Genomic DNA, 21,872 nt, shown 5'->3' with positions numbered 1-21,872 from the left:
ATAAATCACCTTGTACTTGGAATGAGTGGTCAAAATTTCAATTTGTTTTATTCATAGTCCTGTCCTCAGTCACAAGAATTCTGACAGGGACAGCCAAGCTCACCTCTGCCTGGGAACAACTGATTTCACCTTTTGGAAACAACCAAACAAACCACCGGGAATTTCTTTTCTTCCCAGACAAACCTGCAGAATGTTATTGCATTCCCATCTGCTAAAGCGTAATTAATGAAGGCTTTTAAACCCGCAGAACCTTTCAAATTAATGAAAAGTCCACCCAAATAAATTAGCCATGGAGTCCAAGGGCTGTGGATTTAAATAACAGTGGTTCTCCTGACAGGAACCAAGGAACAGCTGTCACAGACAATTATTTTTAGGGCTGCTACTAAACCATTTTCCCATTATCAGCTGCCACCTCACAGCGGCGAGCGGCGGCTCCACGTTTTATCATGACAAAAAAATCTGAGGGCTCCGCTTCCCTCCTCGGGTGTTACAGGTTTGTAAAACACTGGGTGAGAAACGGAGCCAAAATCCTGGTGCTGGAGCAGGGGGGCCCTGGGTGAAAGGATGTGATGTCACCGCCATGGCCGTGACATCATCACAGTGACATCATCACAGCTATGACATCGTCACATCCCTCCAGCCAGCAGGGTTAGAGGAAGAGGATGTGGCTCCTTCTGGTGGGCTTGGGAGACCACGTGTCACCACAGCACAGTGATGTCACCAGGGCACATCCCAAAATTCTGTCCATGGAGCGTTCCCGCCTCAACCAAACTGCTCCATCACCATGGCCGTGACATCACTGTGGTTATGACATCAGCACATCCCTCCAGCCAAAAGGGTTACAGGGACCAGGCCTGGCTCCTGATTTGCTCACCAGGGTACATCCCAAAATTCCATCCATGGAACCCTCCCAGCTCATCCAAGACCTACTCCACCACCATGGCGATGACATCAGCACAACCCTCCAGCCCACACAGTTACAGGGACCAGGCCTCAGTTTTGGGACCCTCATGTCCCAAGGGCCCAGTGATGTCACCATGGCACATCCCAAAATTCCATCCATGGAATTCCCGCAACTCATCCAAGATCTGCTCTGCCCCCATGGCAGAGCATCAGCACCCCCCTCCAGCCCACACAGTTACAGGGACCAAGCCTGGCCTGTCCTGCTCAGTTTGGGACCCTCATGTCCCAAAGGCCCAGTGATGTCACCACGGCACATCCCAAAATTCCATCCATGGAACACGCCCAGCTCATCCAAGGTCTGCTCTGCCCCCATGGCGATGACATCAGCACAACCCTCCAGCCCACACAGTTACAGGGACCAGGCCTGGCCCGTCCTCCTCGGCTATGGGAACCTCATGTCCCCACTGCACACTGATGTCACCCAAAATTCCATCCATGGAACTCCCGCAACTCATCCATGATCTGCTCTGCCCCCATGGCGATGACATCAGCACAACCCTCCAGCCCACACAGTTGCAGGGACCAGGCCTGGCCCGTCCTGCTCCGTTTGTGACCCTCGTGTCCCCAGGGCCCAGGGCCGTCACCGCCCAACATTCCATCCACGGGAGCTCTCCCACGTCAACCCAAACCCGTTCCACCATGCTGACTATGACGTCAGCACGCCCCTCCAGCCAATAGCGTTGCAGGGAGCCGGCCTGGCCCGTCCTGATTGGCCGCCGGAGGCTGACGTCACAGCGCCGCGGTGACGCTGGCGCGGCGGCCTGGCCCGTCGTTGCCCCGCTGTGGCTCAGTGCGCTCCGGCAGCCGGTGCTGAGGGGCAGCACAGCCCGGTGCTCCCTCCGCGGCGCTCCCGCTGAGGAACTGCAGGCAGCCGGGGAGCGGCAGCAGGAGCGGCCCAGCCCGGCCGGCCCCGCGCGGCCATGGCCCGGCCTGCGCGCTCGGGCCGGGGGCCCAGCACCACGATGCTCTTCCGCATCACCATCCAAAGGCCCCGCCGCGTGCTCCGGAGGTCCATGAAGGCACGCTCCAGGCTCCGGGCCAGGAGGGGAAGGCGCTTCGGGAAGATCGTCCGCTTCAGGTCCTCCGGGTCCGCGCTGCCGCCCTTCTTCCTCTTCATGGAGAGGCACCGCCGGCGGCTCCAGAGGACCTACCCCAACCTCACCGTGGTGCAGATGGCCAAGAGGCTGGGCAGGATGTGGCAGAGGCTGCCCGAAGAAGACAAGGAGATGTACAAGGAGGCAGCTGAGCGCCTGAAGGGCAGGAGGGTCCGCCGCCGCAGGCCCAGGAGCCGGAGCCGGAGCAGGCCGAGGATGTCCAGCCGGAGGAGGGCCATGAAGGACCTCATGATCTCCTTCACCACCAAGGCGGCCAACCTGCGGAATTTCCTCATGTCCTACCTGTGACTGCAGCTCCTGCCTCTGACTGCAGCTCCTACCTAAGATGGCTATTCCTACCCGAGATTGCAGTTCCTACCCGAGATTGCAGTTCCTACCTGAGATTGCAGTTCCTACCTGAGATTGCAGTTCCTTGGAAAGTCCCAATAAATTCTCAGTTGTTATTGCAGCAAACCCTGGCCCGCTGTGGTGTCTTTGGGCAGGGCAGGAATTTGGGTTTAGCGGAGCTGGCGCCGTCGAGGCTGGCACGGGGTGGGGATGGATGCTCCTGCACATCCACAAGGAGAAGAGCGATGACTTCTCCAAACCAGGAGTTAAAATAGGCTCCTTCTGCAAAGGAGGGATTTTGGTCCTCCAACAGCAGCTCCTGGAGCTGGGGAGGAGGCACAGTGAATGCAGATGGGGAAGCAGTAGGGTGCAGGGAAAACAAAAACATGGCTTTTTCTGGGAAAAAGCCTTGGGAAGGTGTACAAACTCAGAGCCCAAACCCTCACAGCTCCCTGACCCTGCTGGAGGAGCCTCAGAGAGGTTTCTCCTCTTGACCACAGCCTTTGTCCAGGTTCCTCTAGGGATGGTCACAGCCCGTTCCCACGCAAGGTCGCATCCCAGAGTCCCAGGTCAATGCCACATTTTCCTCAAGCTCCAAAAGTCTCCAGCAAACAACTGCTGAGGTGTTCCTGTTCCTCATTCCACACAACTCCCAAGGAGTTTCTGTCCCTTATTCCACACAATTCCTAAAGTGTTCCCATCCCTTATTCCACACAACTCCCAAGGAGTTTCTGTCCCTTATTCCACACAATTCCTAAAGTGTTCCCATCCCTTACTCCACACAACTCCTGAGGTGCTCCTGTCCCTTATTCCACACACAGGATTTTGTCAAGTCTTTGCACACCTGTACCAGCAGGACACAAAGCCCATGGCCAGCAGCTCTCCCTGCTGGGAAACCCAAAATCCTGGGATATGGCCCTAGGATATGGTACAAACTCTGGAGATATTAAGGGAAAACTGCAAGGCTGCCATGAGCTGGTAGCAGAGTGTCGAAGTGAGCAGGGACAAGAAATTTCACTTTAATGGTTCTCCTGCCTGCACGGCCGCTGAGAGCCTGACAGGATCCATCAATTAAAATCTATTCCCAGCTGCAGCAGCCGTGGCTCCAGCAGAAGGAGCAGCTATTTTTGGCACGTTACAAATACGAAGTGGTCAGAAAAGGCCCCAGATATCACCCAGCCAATTACGCTTTCCACGGAATCTTTGCGTTCCCCCATCCCTCAGCCTGCAAGCTCCATAAACAAGTGGCACTCAGGCAAAATCAGGCCTGGGGAAGTTGGAACATGGGTTCCACTCAATTGAACCCATCACACAGGACTGGTCCTGAGGAATGGCTCCAAATTCCTGCAGCTCTGCCTGCAAATATCCATTTTTTACAAGCACACCCCAATAAACTCCCAGTCTGGCCATTCCCACCAGTCTCTTCAGCTGAAACGCCACCTGAGAGGCTGAGGGGTAACTCTGCCAGCTCTGAACACACAATAAAATCCCAGTTATCTGCAGCAGGAAATCTTCTAGTGACAGGAAAACAGGAAGGGATGGGAAACAGCGCACTGGAAATCGGTCGTTATCCACCTGGATGTGTTTCCCACTAATGGTGTGGAGACTAGAGATGGAAATAACTGTGAGAGCAAAGCATTAACAAGGAGAAATAACAGTTTGGGAGACGCCTTCCAGCAGCAGAGAGGAAACAATGATCCTGGAAGAGCTGCAGGCAGCTGATGGAGGAGGGGGTAAGCGATAAATATGGATCTTATGGGGGGAACATATCTCGGGGGCCTGGGGTGGGTTCCTTCCTCTGCTTTCCACACTGTAGTTAAAACCTGCAATAAACCAACTGCAGAAAACGGTTTCTCTCGGTACTGGCACAATTTTGGCTCGTTGGGAGCCTCGGCACCTTTTTCATGTGCTCAGAACTAGCGTTAATGGCGTTGTTACAGACCCAGGAATGTCATTTTTATCATAGTGCTGCCTGTCTTGTCACTGCTCGGGGAAAAAGGATTTTAAAACACCTTGGAAATTGCCTGGACAGCCTTCCCTTCAAGCCAGCTACATGGATTCACCTGAGAGCTGTCCAGGATGGCATTTGCTGTCCCTGCCCTCTCCATTTGGGGCTTCAAAGGGGATGAGCTTCAGAGCAGAAGGGAAAAGGCAGGAGTGACAGATTTTCAACCAAAGCCCTCTGAAATCCTCTTCCCTGTGCCTGACCAGGGGCACAAACACACATCTGCCATCACAGGTGTGAGACACACATTCGGGACTTCAAAGTTTGGGTAAACAACCCAAAATTTCCTCTACTCCCCCGCACCCAAACTAAAAAAAAATCCAATTACTGAGCACAAAACCACCAAGACGTGGCTGCTGCACTCGTGGTCCCATTGAGAGCACAAGAGCTGTGCCTGTGCAGAGCTCTCCTCTTGTTCTGAGGGAACAATGGCACTTCAGCCCCCCTCCCTCAGCCAGCTCCACTCTCCTCATGCCAGCAATTTCCATTTTCGTGCGCACGAGATGCTCTTGTGTGGCAGCACTAGCAGGGGAAGCACTGGAGCACTCGTGTGAACAGCAGATTTATTTCATAAATTTCTCTGCAGCGACGCTCCCACACGAGGCCTTGCCTGTGTTCATGGGTGCACTGAGAGTATCCCACAGCTTGGCACCAAAACAAACGCCCAAAACCAAGCCCTGCAATTCTTTCTGGAGGCTGCAGTGAGGGTCTGAGCCTTTGAAGGGGCAGCTTTGGGGTCGAGGCTGTGCCAGTGTCCCCAGAGGGTGATGAGAGTCACCCCAGTGAATCCCAACAGCAAGAAAGGGGTTAGAGGGGGACCCTCTTCTCTCTCCTCACTCATGGCCACCCAAAAAAGGTTTTTTGGGACCAATCCACAGCAGCCAAAGCTGGCAGAAGCCTGCCCTAAACCCCCACTTAGGAACAGATTAATTCTGGATGCCCGGGAGGCTTTGCAGGCTCCTTGTCACGCGTTAACTGAGATGTTACAACTTCAACACCCTTGGAAAAATCAGAGCCTGGAAGAGTTCTCTGCTCATTAACTGCCTGCCAAAGGATCCTCCTGCTCTCAAGAATCAATAACCTGCTTCTGTTCACAGCTTGATTTTAACGGGACCAAAAAAGCCACAAGAGCTGAGAGCCACCAGGACCGCGGCGAGGGGAACAAGAGCTCGGCTCTTTGAAGCCCATGTTGCAGGCAGGAAGGCACAGATTGAGCATCCCCGAGCTCATGCCCATCTGCACAGCTCGGGCTGCAGAGGCAGCACACCCTGCCCTGCTTGTTAGCTTTGATTTACATCACAGATCACCGCAGGAACGAGCTCCCGGCGCAGCCCAGCCCACGCCGGGGGATGCTCCCAACGCGATTTTCCAGCTCTCCCACTCCCAGGGGCAGCACAGATGATGCTCCCTGGCCTGCAGTCCTTGGGGACAGGGAATCCCCAGTCCCAGTTTGAGATCAGATAATGGAACGGGTCTTCTAAATCGTGCCACTCCCCCCAAACTCCAAACCCATCTGTTTCTTTTAGCTCCCCCCCCCCCCCCCCAAAAAAAAAGCAGCAGCTGAGTTATCAGAAATGCAATTGGAGCAGCAGCTTGACAGACCCAGTTTTGGCTTTCCCAGAATTCATCATTTACATTGATAAAATACGGGTTTGCTTGTGAACTTCCTCATTCCACTTAAAGCCACAACATTCCAGTTCCATCAGGCAGGGATGGGAGCTGCAGCTCTCATGGAGAGGGTGTCAAACACCCCAGAATCTGTAAAACACCACAGAATCTGTAAAATACCCCAGATTAAGAATATCCACATTATGGCTGGGGTTGGAATTAAATTATCTTTAAGACCCCTTCCAACCCAAGCCATTCTAGGGTTAAAAAAAAGTATTCATTTCTTTTCTATGTGAAAAATAAATCTGTCATCAGGTAATCCCAAAAGAGACCCCAACCACCAGGTAAGGTGGGATTAATTATGTTTAAGAAATTGCTTGATTTGACAAAGTTCATTTTCTATCCCTTTCCCATCAGCTGCACAGTCCCAGTGGCTGCTGAGGAAGTTGGATGTGACGGAGATGGGGATGGCAAAGCTGTCATCTTAGAACTGGTGATGAATTGATTTGGACAATCCACGTTCCTGGCTACACCACGGGGGTGAAGATGTGATTCCTCTTCTGGGCGCTAGGGAATCATGGAATATTCTGGAAGGGACACACAGGGATCATCAAAGTCCAACTCCTGGCCCTGCACACACACCTCAGTGAAATGAATGAAGGATTTGCCTTTACAAACCAACTGTGGGTCTGCTGATAAATAAAGTTAGATACAGAGAGGTGAAAGAAACAATGGGAAGAACCATAAATTCCACAGGAATTTCACTGACTGACACAAGGAAAAGAAAAAAAGGGGGGGGATACACATTAGAAGGGAGTCTGTATTAGGTGATTTGGGAAGTCTGTACCCCTCAAGTACCTCAGCCAGCAAGGAAAGAGAGGGAAATGCAGCTGGGAAATTGGGATTAAAAGGAGGCTGCATCCTCTAAAAATCTGGAAGACCCCATGGGGAATGGCCCATGGCCTCTCCCTTTACTCCAGTAAAGTTCCAGGATTCCTCTGTCTCCTTTTTAGACACAAACCTTTGGTGTTTGTGGATGAATTTTCCTGGCACCAACAACCCCACGCTGATGCTGGGACTGTGTGAAGAGAAGATCACTCTCCCCACTCGGCCCCCGCAAGGTTTTTATGGCCAGGGGTGACCAAACCTGTCGGGCTGACCCCAATCCTGGAGGAATCACTGCGGAGTTCCCTGCCTGCCTCAGTGCCAGTGCTGGGTGAGAGGCAGCCCTGCCTCCCAGACACACCGAACTCATCTCTCTGCTCTCCAGAGCAGCTTCAGCAGGCGGCCAAAGCCCTGGCAGGGCTGAGCATCACAACCTGAGCTGAGCAGACCCTGGGGCTGCTCCATCCCTCCGTGCTCCCTGAAGAGCTCTCAACACCCCAGGGCACAGATCCCAGCTGCCAAGGCAGCAGAACACGAACTGCACAAGGGCAAAATGTCCTTTTTAAGAAGCCTCTGTGGGTGACCTTAACACAACGTGAATTCTTTCCAACTGCAGAAACTCTTGAGTGCTGCCAGTGGGTTCTGCTGTATTATTTTCTGCTTTTAAAAGCTGCTTTCTGTCTGCCCTTTGCTGCTCTGAGCTTCTCTTGCTCTCCCAGCTCCTCAGAGATCAATCTGCACCTTCTCCACTCAGTTGAGCTGTGTCACTGCTCACTTGCCTATCATTCCCTATTTCCACGGGTCTGATCAGATAAAAAATCCTGAGACGTTCTCCAGTCAGAACTGAAGCAGAATTCTGGGAAAGGCAGCAGATGCTGAGTCCACTTTCTGTTGGGGGAAAAAAATAAAAAAAAGCCCACCTTCACAACGTGGGGCCAGTGATGTTCTGTGCCTTCATGAATGGTGTGGGAGATGGGGCAGAGCCCAGCACAAACCTCTGGGAGCAGCTGAGGGACCCCATGGGCACATTCCCAGCCTGGAAAAAGGGGGAAAAGGGAAAATCCTGAGCAGTTCAGAGGAAACACCACGTCCTGCCCCAGGGGAGGGGAGATTCCATGGAGCTGGCAGAGGCCTGAGCTCCTGAACCAGGCAGGACGTGCCACCAGTGTCACCTCACAGCTCAGCCAGCAGCATCCTGCGCTGCAGCCAGCCTGGAATTCCCTGGAATTCCCATTCTAGGAGGATCTGAGCTTTTTTTTTTTTTTTTTTGCAGGATCTCCCTGCTCAACTCAAGCCAGGACACCTGACAAGAACCTGCAGGACAGCCCCAAGCAGTGACAACTTTATTTGTGCTGCTGCTTTCAAATGAAAGCCTGGTGCAGCCTCAGAGCGGCCAAATCCGCCAGAAAATTCCCAGAATTTCACAGTTTAGATGAACTAAACTCTCCTCTCAATCAATGAAGTGCCATTAAGAGCCTGTTCCGAGCTGGATGCTGCTGATGTTTGAGGAGTGCAGCCCTGGCAGAGCCTGCTCCAGATTTTTTTCCCTGGTTTGGATTAAATTTGGCTTCAATCCGCTTTTGCTGGGAAGAGTCTTCAAAACACCAACTGCAAATTCTGACTCCTCCTCACCTGCAAGTCCAGGGGAATTTTAAAGCTCTGCCAGGGCAGGTTCTGGTCTGGGATTCCACACTCTGAAGTATTTCCCACTGCTTTTACTGCTCCCTATAAACTGTTTTGGGACCTCAAGGAAAATATTCAAGGGGAGTAAGAAACATGAAAATTCACAATTCCAAATGTTTCAGGCTGGTTTATGTTCCAGTCAAGGAAACCTCCAAGTTTCAGGATACAACCAGGAGCCCAGCCAAGGCTTTTACGTGCCCAGAGCAGCTTGTTCTGAGCAACATTTTTAGAAGGAAAACCTAAAAAATCCCATTTGGAATCTCCTGAACTTCCCACAGGGAAACACCTGGGAGTCAGTGGAGCCTTGCTTGTCTTTCCCAGAGATTTGCTGCAGTCTTTCCGAGATTTAGGAAGATGGATTCTTGGCAGTTTGGCAGGAAAAAACCCAAAATAAGTTACTTTCCTGGCAACTTGCTAAAATCAGAACTTGCATAAAGGAAGGGGAAAAATGCCAAAAGCAAAGCAAGGCCTGGCATCCACAGCAAATGCAGAATCCGTGAGTTTGTCCCTTTGGACTCAATTAGTCCAAATTTACAAAGAATGACACCCATAAAGATGCTAAACATTAACAAAACTTCTGCTAACTTGCTTCAAAATGAATTTTAATTGCAAGCTGTTTGATACTTTGCAAAATTTAATGAGGGTTTTATTCTGCCCACAAAAATTCCAATATATTAATTTCAGGCTAAAAAATCTATAGTTCCTTAAAAGCCTCAGAGAAAAAAAATAATCAATGACAGAATGTTCTAAATGCCAGTCACTGAGATTGTTCTGCTTTTGAGTTTCTGGGGGGGCAGATATTGAGCACAGCCCTTCCTGCTTCAACATTTCTGCTTTTAAACGGGTTTTTGAGGGAATGTGGCAATGCAGATCATGGAATTGTTAAGGCTGGAAAAGACTTTTAAGATGACCAAGTGCAGCCATCAGACTCAGGAGCTTTTTCTCTCTTCAACTGGAGACGAGGCTCAAATCAGAGGGTGAAAAATCAGAGTTTCAGAAGAGCAGATTATTCCTGAACTTGTGCACATCAAACAAATGGGAGAGAGCTGCCCAGCCCAGGGGGACTCCGTGGATCAGGAGCCCCTTCCCAAGCCCAGCTCACCCCAGGGATTCAGGGAACACTCCCAAATCCCAGGGCTGGGCTGGAACGGGGATCCAGGCACTGCTGCCGAGCGGGGAAACACAAAGGCCAGGGAGGCTTCACTGGAAATGTTCCAGTTTGCACTGGGACAGCAGAACTGGCAGCACCAACAGCAGGTGTGGGCACCCACCTGGGCACAGGACAGAGAATTTACCTGGGCACGGGGCACAGCATCTACCTGGGCACAGGGCACAGAATTTACCTGGGCACAGGGCACAGAATCTACCTGGGCACAGGACAGAGAATTTACCTGGGCACAGGGCACAGAATTTACCTGGGCACAGGGCACAGAATCTACCTGGGCACAGGGCACAGAATCTACCTGGGCACAGGGCACAGAATTTACCTGGGCACAGGACAGAGAATTTACCTGGGCACAGGGCACAGCATCTACCTGGGCACAGGACAGAGAATTTACCTGGGCACAGGGCACAGCATCTACCTGGGCACAGGACACAGAATTTACCTGGGCACAGGGCACAGCATCTACCTGGGCACAGAATCTACCTGGGCACAGGGCACAGAATTTACCTGGGCACAGGGCACAGCATCTACCTGGGCACAGAATCTACCTGGGCACAGGACACAGAATTTACCTGGGCACAGGGCACAGCATCTACCTGGGCACAGGACACAGAATTTACCTGGGCACAGGGCACAGAATTTACCTGGGCACAGGACACAGCACCCACCTGGGCACAGGACACAGGATCTACCTGGGGACAGAACACACCTGGATACAGCATATAGGACATAGAATCTACCTGGGCACAGGACATAGAATCTACCTGGGCACAGGACACAGCTCCCACCTGGGCACAGCACCCCCTGCCCAGGATACAGGATCCACCTGGGCACAGAAATCTCCTGGCACAGCACCCCCTGCCCAGGATACAAGATCCACCTGGGCACAGAAATCTCCTGGCACAGCACCCTCTGCCCAGGATACAGGATCCACCTGGGCACAGAGAACTCCTGGCACAGCCCCCCCTGCCCAGCAGCAGGAAACCCAAAGGAGCAGCAGAGCGCCCTGAGCATCCCCAGTCCCCTCCCTGGGGCAGGGCCCCGAGTTGCAGGGCTGGAGCAGCTCCTGCCCCGCTCCTGTTCCAGCTCCCAGCCCTGCCCCGCGCTCCCAAATCAGCTTTGCCATCTCCAGCCTCCCCCTCACCCATCACAGAGCAGCTCTGAAACCTCTTTCAAGATTTCCCTTTGGTTTCCCCTCGCCTTTGATTCACTTCCAGGCTCCAGAAATTCCAGTGTGGCTTTGAACAAATATCCTTTGGATTTTAAACTCACACAAAGCTCCTGTGACTGGGCAAAAAATCCCCAAATCCTCTCTGAACGCTGCCCTTCCCACCGGGCTGTTTGGAGCACAGGGCACTGCTCCAGGATCAATGGGGGTAATTTATTCTCTGACATTACACAGGGAACAACCTGATTTCCAAATTCCTTCGTGCCAACTTCCAGCCTGAAGCACTTCTGTTATTTTTTTCCCCCCTTTTAAGAACAGCTGACTTATCAAAACCAGATTTTTCTAAGAGAAAAGCACAAGCTAAGCCACATTACAATAATTGAAGCTATTAATTACCTTTATGCTTTTCTTTTTTAAAGGAGATCTTTAATGCAGGTAATTCTGGCTAAAAGAGCTAATTTGAGCTGCTCCATCATTTAAGGGATGATTATAAAATTAATTTAGAGAGAGTGGGAGAAAGACAAAGGGATAAAGGAGAGCAGGAAGAGATGGGCATTCCCCCTGTGCCCAACTGGGAAATATCAAAGGAACGGGATTGTTTTAAAAGAACAGAAAGGGCTGATGGAGTTTTTGGGTTTTAGAACAATTTCTTGGATTTTCCAGAGAAGCTGTGGATGTTCCAGCCCTGGAAGTGTCCCAGGCCAGGTTGGATGGGGTTTGGAGCAGCCTGGGGCAGTGGGAGGTGTCCCTGCCATGGCAGGGGTGGAATGGGATGGGATTTAAGGTCCCTCCCAAGCCAAACCCCTCCAGGATTCTGTGGGAATTCCAGCCAGTAAAGCAATCCTTGGTCATGAATTGTCAACAACATTTTGTTTATTCCTAATCCTCCAATATTTACTGACACCCTGGGCATCTCCCTGATCCCCACTCCAAACCCAGCCACCAGAAAGGTCCCTGGGAGGCAAAGATCAACCCATCCCCACTGTGAAACAGCCAAAAGTGTCACAGCCAAGCCCAGCAGGAGCTGAAGAGATCCCAACCTGCCAGGACAGAACAGAACTGTGCCAAGGAGCAAAAGCCAGCCCAGGATCTGCCTCCACCTGGGCTTTGGGCAGCCTGATCTGAGCTCAGATCCTCACTGAAGTGCCAGCTTTTAAAGCTGATGGCACCAGATTTCAGTCTGGGGCACACAGATGTCCCCATGCCAAGAGCCAGAAGTGGTGGCAGCTCCCAGGGCAGGCAGGCAAACGCTGCATTTGGAAGCCTGTGAAATTCATGATTATCACAGAAATCCCTCCTGCTCCCGCTGACAGCCATTCCCAGAGCCAGGTTTGGGATTAATTCCTTAAGGAAACATCAAGCTCTGGAAAGGGAAAACCTTCCCCTGTCCGAGGATGCTCAGTTGGGGTTTCAGCCCTCAGATCTGACCCTGCTCAGGTGAGGCTGCAGTGACCAATCCCAAACTGCTGTTCAGGCAATTCCCCCTCCCTTAGGAACCCAGCAGCTCCCAGGTGAACAGCTCACGGATCCAGAGTGGAAAACAGACCCTGCACGTCCCTCCTCATCCCACTGACCCCTGCCAGGGCATCTTTAGCTTCTAAAGCAGCAGCAGCAAAGCAAACAAGAGGAACAAGGGCCAACTTTTGCCACATTAACTGCAGGGTTGGGACTTGAGGACAAAAGACCCCCCAGGCCTGGACTAGAGCTGGAAAATTGAGAAGTTTGGCTAAATCCTAAATAGATAGATCAGGGGTTGTACTCCAGATGTGTCAGGACAAAGAGATCCCAGATATTTATGGCAGTGTCAAGATGAATAAATACAACAGAGTACTGAGTGAAAACACACCAGGAGTAAGAGATACAACAGCCCAGCTCTGAAAACACATCAAGATTAACAAACACCAGCTCTGGAAACGCAATTCCAACTCCTAACTTTGTTTTTTCCACGCTGTGGCCACACTTTGTTTCCTCTGCCCTCTCAAGAGGAACTGCACCAACGCACTGTTGGTGTTTCCCTACTCTTTGAAACGCTGACATGCTCCTCCCCTGAGGCCCAGCCACCCCTTAAAAAATCATTTTTAAGGGCAGAGGGATGAATTCAGCACGGAATGGATCCATCAGTGGTGATTCCCAGCTCCAGGGAGCGATGGAAAGCGAGCCCAGGGAAGGGCCACGTGCCGGGATCCGGGCAGCAGCTGCAGCAAACCCAGCCAGGCAAAAGCCAGCAGGCAAAAAGAGCATTTAAACCAGATTCTGTGAGGCAGCTGACGTCTGAAAACAAAGTGATTCCATCCTTGAAACAACTGGTAAATAGCAGAAAAACATCCCTGAGTGGGGCCTGCAGAAAGCCCAGCAGGGAGAGGGCTTTGAAAGCATCCGAGGTGTCTGCGCTGCTCCCTTTGAAGCTGCAGATAAGGGAGGGTGTAGAACACGAGTGTTATCAGCTCTGGCAGACACATCCTGACACCAAAACGCAGCTCCCTGGATCCCTGTGCAAAGGGAGACCTCCCTGCACAGGCACAGCAGAGCCCAACGGCGTGAAAATGACAGGAATTGGTGTCTGAACATGAAAAAAGGCACCGACAGCTCCTGGAACACCTCGGAGTGAAGGCACTGATCCTTCCCACCAACGTTTGTCCAAATCCTTGCTTTAGCTGGGAGAAATCAGTGTTCTGCTGTGACAGTGTTTTAAAGAGAATCCCAAATTCCCCCACTTTTTACGACCCGAAACATCGTCTGCGCTTGCTTAAAGCCTCCTTCCCCTGCCAAATCTGGGTATTATTCACTGCTTTACAGTCTATATTTTGGGTCACATCCTGAAGGGTTCCAATATTTTTCTCAGCTTCCAGCCAGGCGTGTCAGACTCAGTCTCAGTCTCAAAAAAAACCCCTTTTTTTAGATTACAGCCATTGAGGCTTCTTGCAAAAACATCTTTTTTTTTTTTTTTTTACTCTTCCAACGTGTGCTTGCAGGACAAACGCAGAAAGAAATTAAGATTTAATGACCTTCAGGGATTTTTTTTTTTTCTCTCCACTATCAGAGGCTTCCCTGCCCCTCATCCCTCAGGAGCATACAGCAGTGGCCTTTCCATGGGGATCTTTGCCCCTGAGGTGACCAAACAACAAAGAAGGGACAAACTGGGATAAAAAGGGCAATTAAACCTTTATCAGGGTCGTTTTCAGCCTAAAAGCATCTCCTTCCCAATCTGAATATTCATTAAAAGCTTTCCACTATGCAGCAAATGGAATTTATCGTGTTAATGCATGGAAAAGTAACTCTGGGGGGAGAGTGGGAGTGGGATCTGATCCTGTTTGATGGGATTGAAGGGGAGAGGCCATGGGGCCGTTGTCACCGGGGTTTTTCTGTCCCTGCCATGTCCCAGGACAGGATTTGGGAAGCAGATGCTTCCCAGGAGAAGGAATGGCAGCCAGGAGCAGGGAGAAGTGAGTCCTGCTGCCCCACGTTCAGCCACGACCTGGGGAAGGAGCTGAGACCTTCCCTTCCCTCCAGGAATACCCACCAGCTATGGAACTCCTCCATATCCCACCTCAGCCTTCCTTCCAGCATTCCCAGCTACTTCTGCAGTGCCACGAGCTCTGGGACAATGTGGGAGCACAAACTTCCCCGTCCAAAGCATTCCCAACCGAGGATGCTCAGGGATGGTTGGAAATCCCTTGGGAAGCCATCAGCTCTGCCTCCTGGAATCCAGAGCTCCAGCAGGGAGAAACAGCTCCCTGAGCCACCAATTCCTGCTCTTCACAGAGGAAATCCATGTTCAAGTAAGGCCTGGAGGGCAGGAATTCCAAAGGCTGGAAGTTCCCCACCACCGCTCCCAGGAACTGGAAGTGCTCTGGTCCCAGCTTCTCCAGAATGTTCTCTGTTCTTCCAGGAGAAAAGGGGATTTTTCCAGAAGACCACTTCCCACTAAAGCAAAGTTTTAGAGCTTTGAAGCCTTTGTGGGATTCGTTTCCAATTAAAAGCACATAAACGGTCGGGAAGAGAAACGATGGAATTAAATAAGGAAGTCAATTTTGCAGATTCCAAAGAAGATGTAACTGACATTTAAAGAGGGATTTCAAAAGCCACTTCATCCACGTTTCCCAGTCCAATGGAAAACACTTCCTATGGAAGAAAAACATCTGAAAATTACAGATAAAGCATCCAGGAGTTCTTGCAATAAGGCAACTCCAATCATGGGACAGGAGAAGGAAACTTTCCCAGTTTTTCTGGGTTTTAAGTGGTGATGAAAGAAGTTCTTTCAAGACACACAAAAACCTTCCCAGCTCCAGCCTCGTGCACGCCCAGGGCAGGATAATTCTTGTCAACTCGCAAATAAAAGCAATTACAGCCTGGAAAAAAATTCTGCCAGAGAGTGGCAAGTGTGAGATGAGATGCAATCTGCTTTTCAGAACCCCTGCGAGGAACAGCAGCTGCCGGGGAGGCACAGGGGGCAGGGAGAGGGACCATGCTCAGCTCCCACCCACACCCACAGGATCCTGCAGGGTTATCCCAGAAAGCAGCAGCAGGAACACATCCCAAAGCACAAAATCCTGCCTCTGGAGCCAGAGCCCTTCCATGGACTTCACAGGCAGCTCCGAGATGAAAACCGGGAGCTGAAAGCTCCGAGGCCACCACGGCGGGATCAGAAGCTGCTTTGATATAAAGAAAATGGGTTGGTTCATTAGGAGCTCACACTGAGGAGCTTTTCAGCACCCCATCAGCAGCTCCATGTGAAGCTGTGACCTCCAGGACCCGCAGCTCTGAGAGCACAAGGTGTGTGCAGAGAGAGGGGCTGGCCAGAGGGACGGGATGAGGGAATCCCGGAGCATCCCAGAGCTTTAACGACTTTTGGGAACCACTTAAGAGGTGGTGGGGAGGGAAGGGTCAGCTGCACGTAGGGATGGGAAAAGGAAGTTTGAGAGGAGCTGCTGAAACACTGGTGGCTCCTGCAGAAATCTTCCCCCAAACAGGGAAATCAGAGAACGTGGAAATGAGGGAATTTCAGGAATGCTGCTCCAGAATGGGCTGATGGCTCCAAGGGGTCTCAGGAAAAAAGAGAGAACCTCAAAAACGCTGTTCCAGAAAGGGCTGATGGCTCCAAGGGGTCTCAGGAGCATGGGAATGAGAGAGAACTTCACAAATGCTGCTCTAGAAAGGGCTGATGGCTCCAGAGGGTCTCAGAAAGAGGGAAACAAGAGAAAACATCAGGAATGCTGCTCCAGAAAGGGCTGATGGATACAAGGAGTCTCAGGAAACAAGACACCTTCACAAATGCTCCTTCAGGAAGGGTTGATGGCTCCAAAGAGTCTCAGGAAAGAAGAGAATTTCAGAAATGCTGCTCCAGGAAGGGCTGATGGCTCCAAAGAGTCTCAGGAAAGAAGAGAATTTCAGAAATGCTGCTCCAGGAAGGGCTGATGCCTCCAAGGGTCCCCTGAGCTCAGCTCCAGGAAAAAAAAAAAACATAAAATCAACCAGAAGAACCTGGAATTCCAAGGTTCTTGGTTCTCCCAGGCTCACCTGGTGCATGAGCACCTTTGTTTTCACCCACTGCCCAACATCTGGAGCACAGGGGGGTGCCTGTGTTGCCTTCACATCTGGCACAGCTGTGCTGGAAGTGAGTGCAATAATTCACACGCACGTGTTGGGGCACGTTTCTTTTCCAGGAAATCACGGGACAAAGCCAAAAGGAATTCTACACAAACGAAGTGAAAAAAAAAAAAAAAAAAACAGAGGAGAAGGAAGGATTTTGTGCTTGGGAGGAAAATGCAGCGCCGAGGTTGGAGAGGCAAAAGGAAGACGAGGCACTGAGGGGGAGGAACTGAACTCAGACAGGAATAAACTCCCTGGATTTGGCCGTTCCTCACTTGCAGCCCTGCTTCTCTCCCACCACATTCGCTCAGCATGGGATTATCAGCAGAAAACCAAGGAGGAGAAACTGGATCCCAGGGGGAATGACAAGGGAAGGCTCAAGGAGTGGGAGGCACTGGGGCAATGTGACAGCTGATGCAACTTTCCTAAAATAAACCCAAAAAGGCTCGGAGCATTTTGTGATCTGAAGCCCACGACACCAGGAGAACGCAGCAACAGCAGCACAATTCCCAATGAAAATCCCAATCCCTGCCCCCCATACCAAACACACCATGGATGTAAAAGATCTGGAGAGCCTCGTTATTAAAGCAACCATCTCCACCCTAAAAGTGAATTTCCCACCTCAATTTTCCAATGAGAAACATCTCCCGAAGCTCCAGAACACCCCAGGCAGTCTCTGTCAGAGGCACATTTTGGGGTGTTCTGGGTGCTCACTCTGACAGGTTTTGGGGTGTGAGGCTCCGAGCAGGTGCCACACACCAGGGACAATCAGCAGCAATTCCCAACAGCCTCAGCACCGGGAATTCCCAGCTCCCAGCTCCCGACACAAAGCCCACCATCAGGCCCTGGAAGGACTTGAGCTGCCCTGGGGGATTTTCTTCTTTTCCATGGATTTAGAGGGAGGAATTGCACTGATCCTGCCAGATCTCCCAGGGACAAAGAGAAGGGAAGAGAACGCCAAGGCTGGAAGACAAGAAGAAGTCCGGGGGTGAGGATGCCAGAGAAGCCCAGAGAGGACTGGGTGGTAGGGACCTCAGAGATCCTCTTGTTCCCACTGGATCAGGGGCATTCCACACGCTGGGGACAGGGCAGGATCACAGCTGGATGGCCCAAAGGAGAGCAGGGCATCTCCCAGCCTGGAGACCCCACACTGATCCCACCCCGCTCCTTCCCCCTCCTGCTCCCTGCTCAGGATTTTATTTCTCACCTCTCGAGGCAATCTGGGCCCAAGGTCCCCTGGCAGAGCCGCGGGAGCAGCTGAAAGAGCTGTAAAAATGTGTGATTTTATTAATCTGTCTCAAACAGCTCCCTTGGAATTCTTCCTGCAGGATTCACATCCAGCAGGCTGGGGAGCAAAGGAAACCCAGCTCAGGATTCTCCAGGCTGTGGGATCAATGAGAAGGCACTTAAAGCAAGCTGGCTCATAAAAAAACCCCAAAAAACAACCAAAAAAATCCATTTCTAAAGATGGGAGGGTGAATGGTAATGCAGGTTTTTGTAAGAGCAGGTCAAGTCAAGGTTACTTGAAGTGCTGAGTTAATGGGCTCATCAATATCATCACTGGGCGCCATTCCGTAGCTTGGAATCACACAGGAATTATCCTCATGATGAAATTGAATTTTGTTTATTTGTGCCCAGCCCTGGCCATGACTAAAAGTACTCAGAATGCTCGGAAAATGAAATATTTGAAATATTCAGCTGCGAGAGGCTTCAAGAGAATTGGCTGCAAGTCTCTCTGCCCTATTACCAATAATTAAAATCCGTTTTTTTTCATAGGCAGAAGGGGGAAAAAGGGGTTTGGGCTCTCTTTTCCTGCTGAATCACATCATGATGGTTAAAGATGAGATAGGAGCATCAGGTTTTTTTTCCCCCTACAGGCAAAAATTATTGAGAACTGACTCATCTGAATTTAATTACCGGGCCAGCTCGGAGAGATGAAATTCCAAACAAGACTTCTTTGCAATTCCACTTGTGGGACTGCAAAGTTTCCTTCAGGAATGCGAAATGAGATGCCCTGGAATGGGCTGGGGCTGGCTCGTGTGGATGTGAAATTTGGGGATGTGAAATTCGGGGATGTGAAATTCAGGGGATGTGAAATTTGGGGGATGTGAAATTCAGGGGATGTGAAATTCAGGGGATGTGAAATTCATCATTTTTCCCTCCAACGAGCCCCAAAGTGACACCTGTAAAACTTAAACCAGGCTTTAATCTCAATTTTAAGGACTGTGTGTGCACCACACGCTCAGCTCAAAGCCAGGCTTACATTCCCCACAATTGGCATTTTAAAAGTTTTTTTTCCCTGCTGTATTTACGAGGAGTTTATTAATTTTATTAATTTTTTTTTTTTCCAGCAGGTTCCCTCTGCCAGGCTTTGTTTTATTTTTGACATGACAAGACACAGCTCTGCTCTGGCAACACCTCCAGGCTGAATAATGTTTTTTAACCAGCTCCATCCATCTTCCCAGCCAGCACAGCTGAGTGCCTACGAACCAACAGTGCCCTAAAATATTAATGCATTCTAATAAAACCAGCTCGGGCTTTTTTTTTTTTTCATCAAACAGCAACATCTAATTTTCCAAGAGGACTTGGGAACAGTAAACAATTGGGACGTGGTAAATGGCAACTTCCCTCCCATCAATAGACCCTAAACACTCCAATCCTGTTCCCTCAGAATTGCCAGCCAGGATAAATCACTCAAATAAATGGGATTTGCAACAGGATGCTCACAAATAATCACCATTTAACTCGCTGCTGATAATCCCAGGCAACACCTGATTGTTTCAAAAGCTTCGTTCTTCCCTTCCAGAGGGATGCTGGGTTTAAATCCAACTTCCAGGACCTTCCACTTGCTGCCAGTCAGGACCTTTAACCATTTGCTGAGTGCAGTTGATCACTGTGTCCTCTGCTATAAAACCAACAGGAGGAACACACCCAACTCCCTCTGCAGTTCCTTATTTCTCCTGCCTTCAGAGCACTGGGGTAGCTCCTGAATATTGGAAATATTGGCCTTTATCCCAAATCAAAGCAATATTCCTGAGAGCATTTTCCAGGCAACCCCTGGGATGAGAGAGGGGTTGGAATTCTGTCTCCTGTCCCAGGGATGAGTGGATCTGGTGAAACATTTCCAGAAATTCATCAACAGCAACGGGTTTAGCAATCATCAGAACATTCAGCCAAACCAAGGTTTGAGTGTGGCAGGCTTTGAGGGGTTCTCAGAGGCTGGGTGATTTCGTTTGGGATTTTTTTTTTTTTTTTTTAATATTTCTTCTTCTACCCAGCCACACCACAGACTCTCACTGCAGACAGCAGGACTCGAAGTAGCCAATGCTCACTGCAGAGTTTGCCAAGCAAATCCCAAGTTTCAGAAGGAAACCACAGGGAATAAGTGGGAATTTCCCCTCCTTCAGGCCCAAAATGCTCACTCTGACCACCCTGTGAAGTCTGGCTCTGCCCACAAAGCCCACGAGCATCCTACAAGGAATGAACACCAGCAGGAACCTACCAGAGCGAGGATCCCTCCGTGCCAGCAACTTCCAGAACATCGTATCCGTCCTCCAGCTGAAAATCCATGAAAACCAGGGCAATGGTGTCCCCAGGCTCGGCCAGGATGGTCCAGGTGCAGTCTGCATTGTTGCCATACTCCAGGGGGAAGTGAGGGCTGGAGATGATCCCGCTCTGGCCCCGCAGGGTCCCTCCGCAGGCGTCGTCGGCTGCAACAAAGGCGAGGGGTGAGCCCTGGAGTGCCAAAGGTGCAGCCCAAAGTCAGGGCCAAGCCCCGCTGCTTTGGGCAGGGAGGGCCACTGCCCACTCTTAAGGATGGAGATGATGCCTCAGGTTTCAGCTTTTCTATTTTTCACATTCTGTGCTGCTCTAGTGGGTGGGTCTGGGGTTCATGTTAAGGGATGGTGAGCTCTCTGCACAGAGCAGGGAGACAAAACAATTCCTGCTCCAGCTGGGGACCAAGGACAAATGATCCAAACCTCAGGCCCAAGAGCACAAACAGCGTGGGCTGGAGAGAGAAAAACAAGGATGGGACTGCATGGGCTGGAGCTGGAATGGGACAATGAACTCTGATCGCAAATGGAGCAGAACTGATCAAAATGAGAGATCCCATGAGCTGTTGTGCATTTTGTGACTATTTTGTGTCCATTTTGGGTTCATTTGGTGACCATTTTGGTGCAGCCCTGGCTGGGCTCTTGTGCTGCCCAAGGTGCATCCATGGAGGAGATCCTTTGAATAAATCCCTGCTTCATTCTTTAACTCTGTCCAGCCCCTGTCCTAGCTCAGCCTTCGCAAGGCATCCAAGATGTGGAGGGATACAGAATCAGCTGCAGGCACAGCTCCATCAGAGCAGCTGAAAAGCACATTTTGTGCTGCCCCTGGATCCTCCTCCTCCTCCCTGGAGCAGCTCAGGTGCCACCAGCCCCAGTGCTGGACTCCAGACTGCAAGGGCAGCGCTGAAATCAAACACGAGTTTGGCACTTCAGGATGGAAATGCAAAGCTGGGCTCTTCCTCCAGCTGGAGAGGGGATCTCAGAAGTGGAAATGATGCCAGCCCTCAGCTCCAGCACCAGCTGGGGGCAGGATTAATCCCTTCCTCCCTGGGTTTTCCTCCACAAATGCTGAACGAAGCTGGGCAAGGAGAAGACTCCAGGAAATGCTGTCAGAGCAGAGGGAACTGCCCTATCCAGGCAGGGAATTCCCTTTTCTCCTACCAAGGTGCTGCTTTGCCCGTTCTCCAGGTGGAATTTCAGGGATTTTCACCTTTTAGAGGCTCCAGAGGAGGGCCAGGAATGGGGAAGGGGCAGGAGGGGCAGCTGACGGCACTTGGGGTGTTCAGCTGGAGAGGAGGAGGCTGAGGGCAGAGCTCAGAGGGGCTGCAGCTCCTCCTGATGGAATATTAGGATGGATTTAGGGCAAAGTTCTTCCCTCAGAGGGTGCTGGGGCTGTGCCCAGGCTCCCCAGGGAATGGGAACATTCCCAAGGCTGCCAGAGCTCCAGGGGAGTTTGGACAGCACTCTCAAGATGGGATTTTGGGGTGTCTGTGCAGGGCCAGGAGCTGGAATCAGTGATCCTTCATCCCTTCATTCTGTGAGTATTTCCACATCCAGTTAAACCCCAAAAATATTTAAAAAAAAAAAAAAAAGCATTATAAAAGCGACAAAGACCATCCTAATTTAAAGAAAAGCATCATAACTGATCACAGAAACCACCAGGGATGAGCAGCCCTCCCTCAAGTCACTCTGAGCCCCTCCTCACACTCCCTAAACGCAGGGAAATACCCCCCCCAAAAAAAAAAAAAACCCACTTAGAGGCACAACACACCTCTGTGCCACGAAACCCATCCAAGGGAGCATTAAAAGC

At 50.9% G+C, this 21,872-nt stretch overlaps 1 protein-coding gene across 1 annotated transcript in view; it reads right to left on the bottom strand.

The window, feature by feature from the left end:
• Positions 1 to 21,872, bottom strand: part of CSMD2 (CUB and Sushi multiple domains 2) — a 308,910-nt gene that overhangs the window by 171,846 nt on the left and 115,192 nt on the right. The window contains exon 6 of the mRNA XM_053998582.1: positions 20,011 to 20,218. Within this exon, the coding sequence (XP_053854557.1) occupies positions 20,011 to 20,218 (208 nt within the window). The remainder of the gene's footprint in view (positions 1 to 20,010; positions 20,219 to 21,872) is intronic.

The sequence above is a fragment of the Vidua macroura genome, chromosome 25, assembly GCF_024509145.1.
Source record: "Vidua macroura isolate BioBank_ID:100142 chromosome 25, ASM2450914v1, whole genome shotgun sequence".
In the NCBI taxonomy this organism is placed as follows: Eukaryota; Metazoa; Chordata; class Aves; order Passeriformes; family Viduidae; genus Vidua; species Vidua macroura.
Note: the sequence above shows the minus strand (reverse complement) of the source record. Positions and strands in the feature narration are given on the sequence as shown.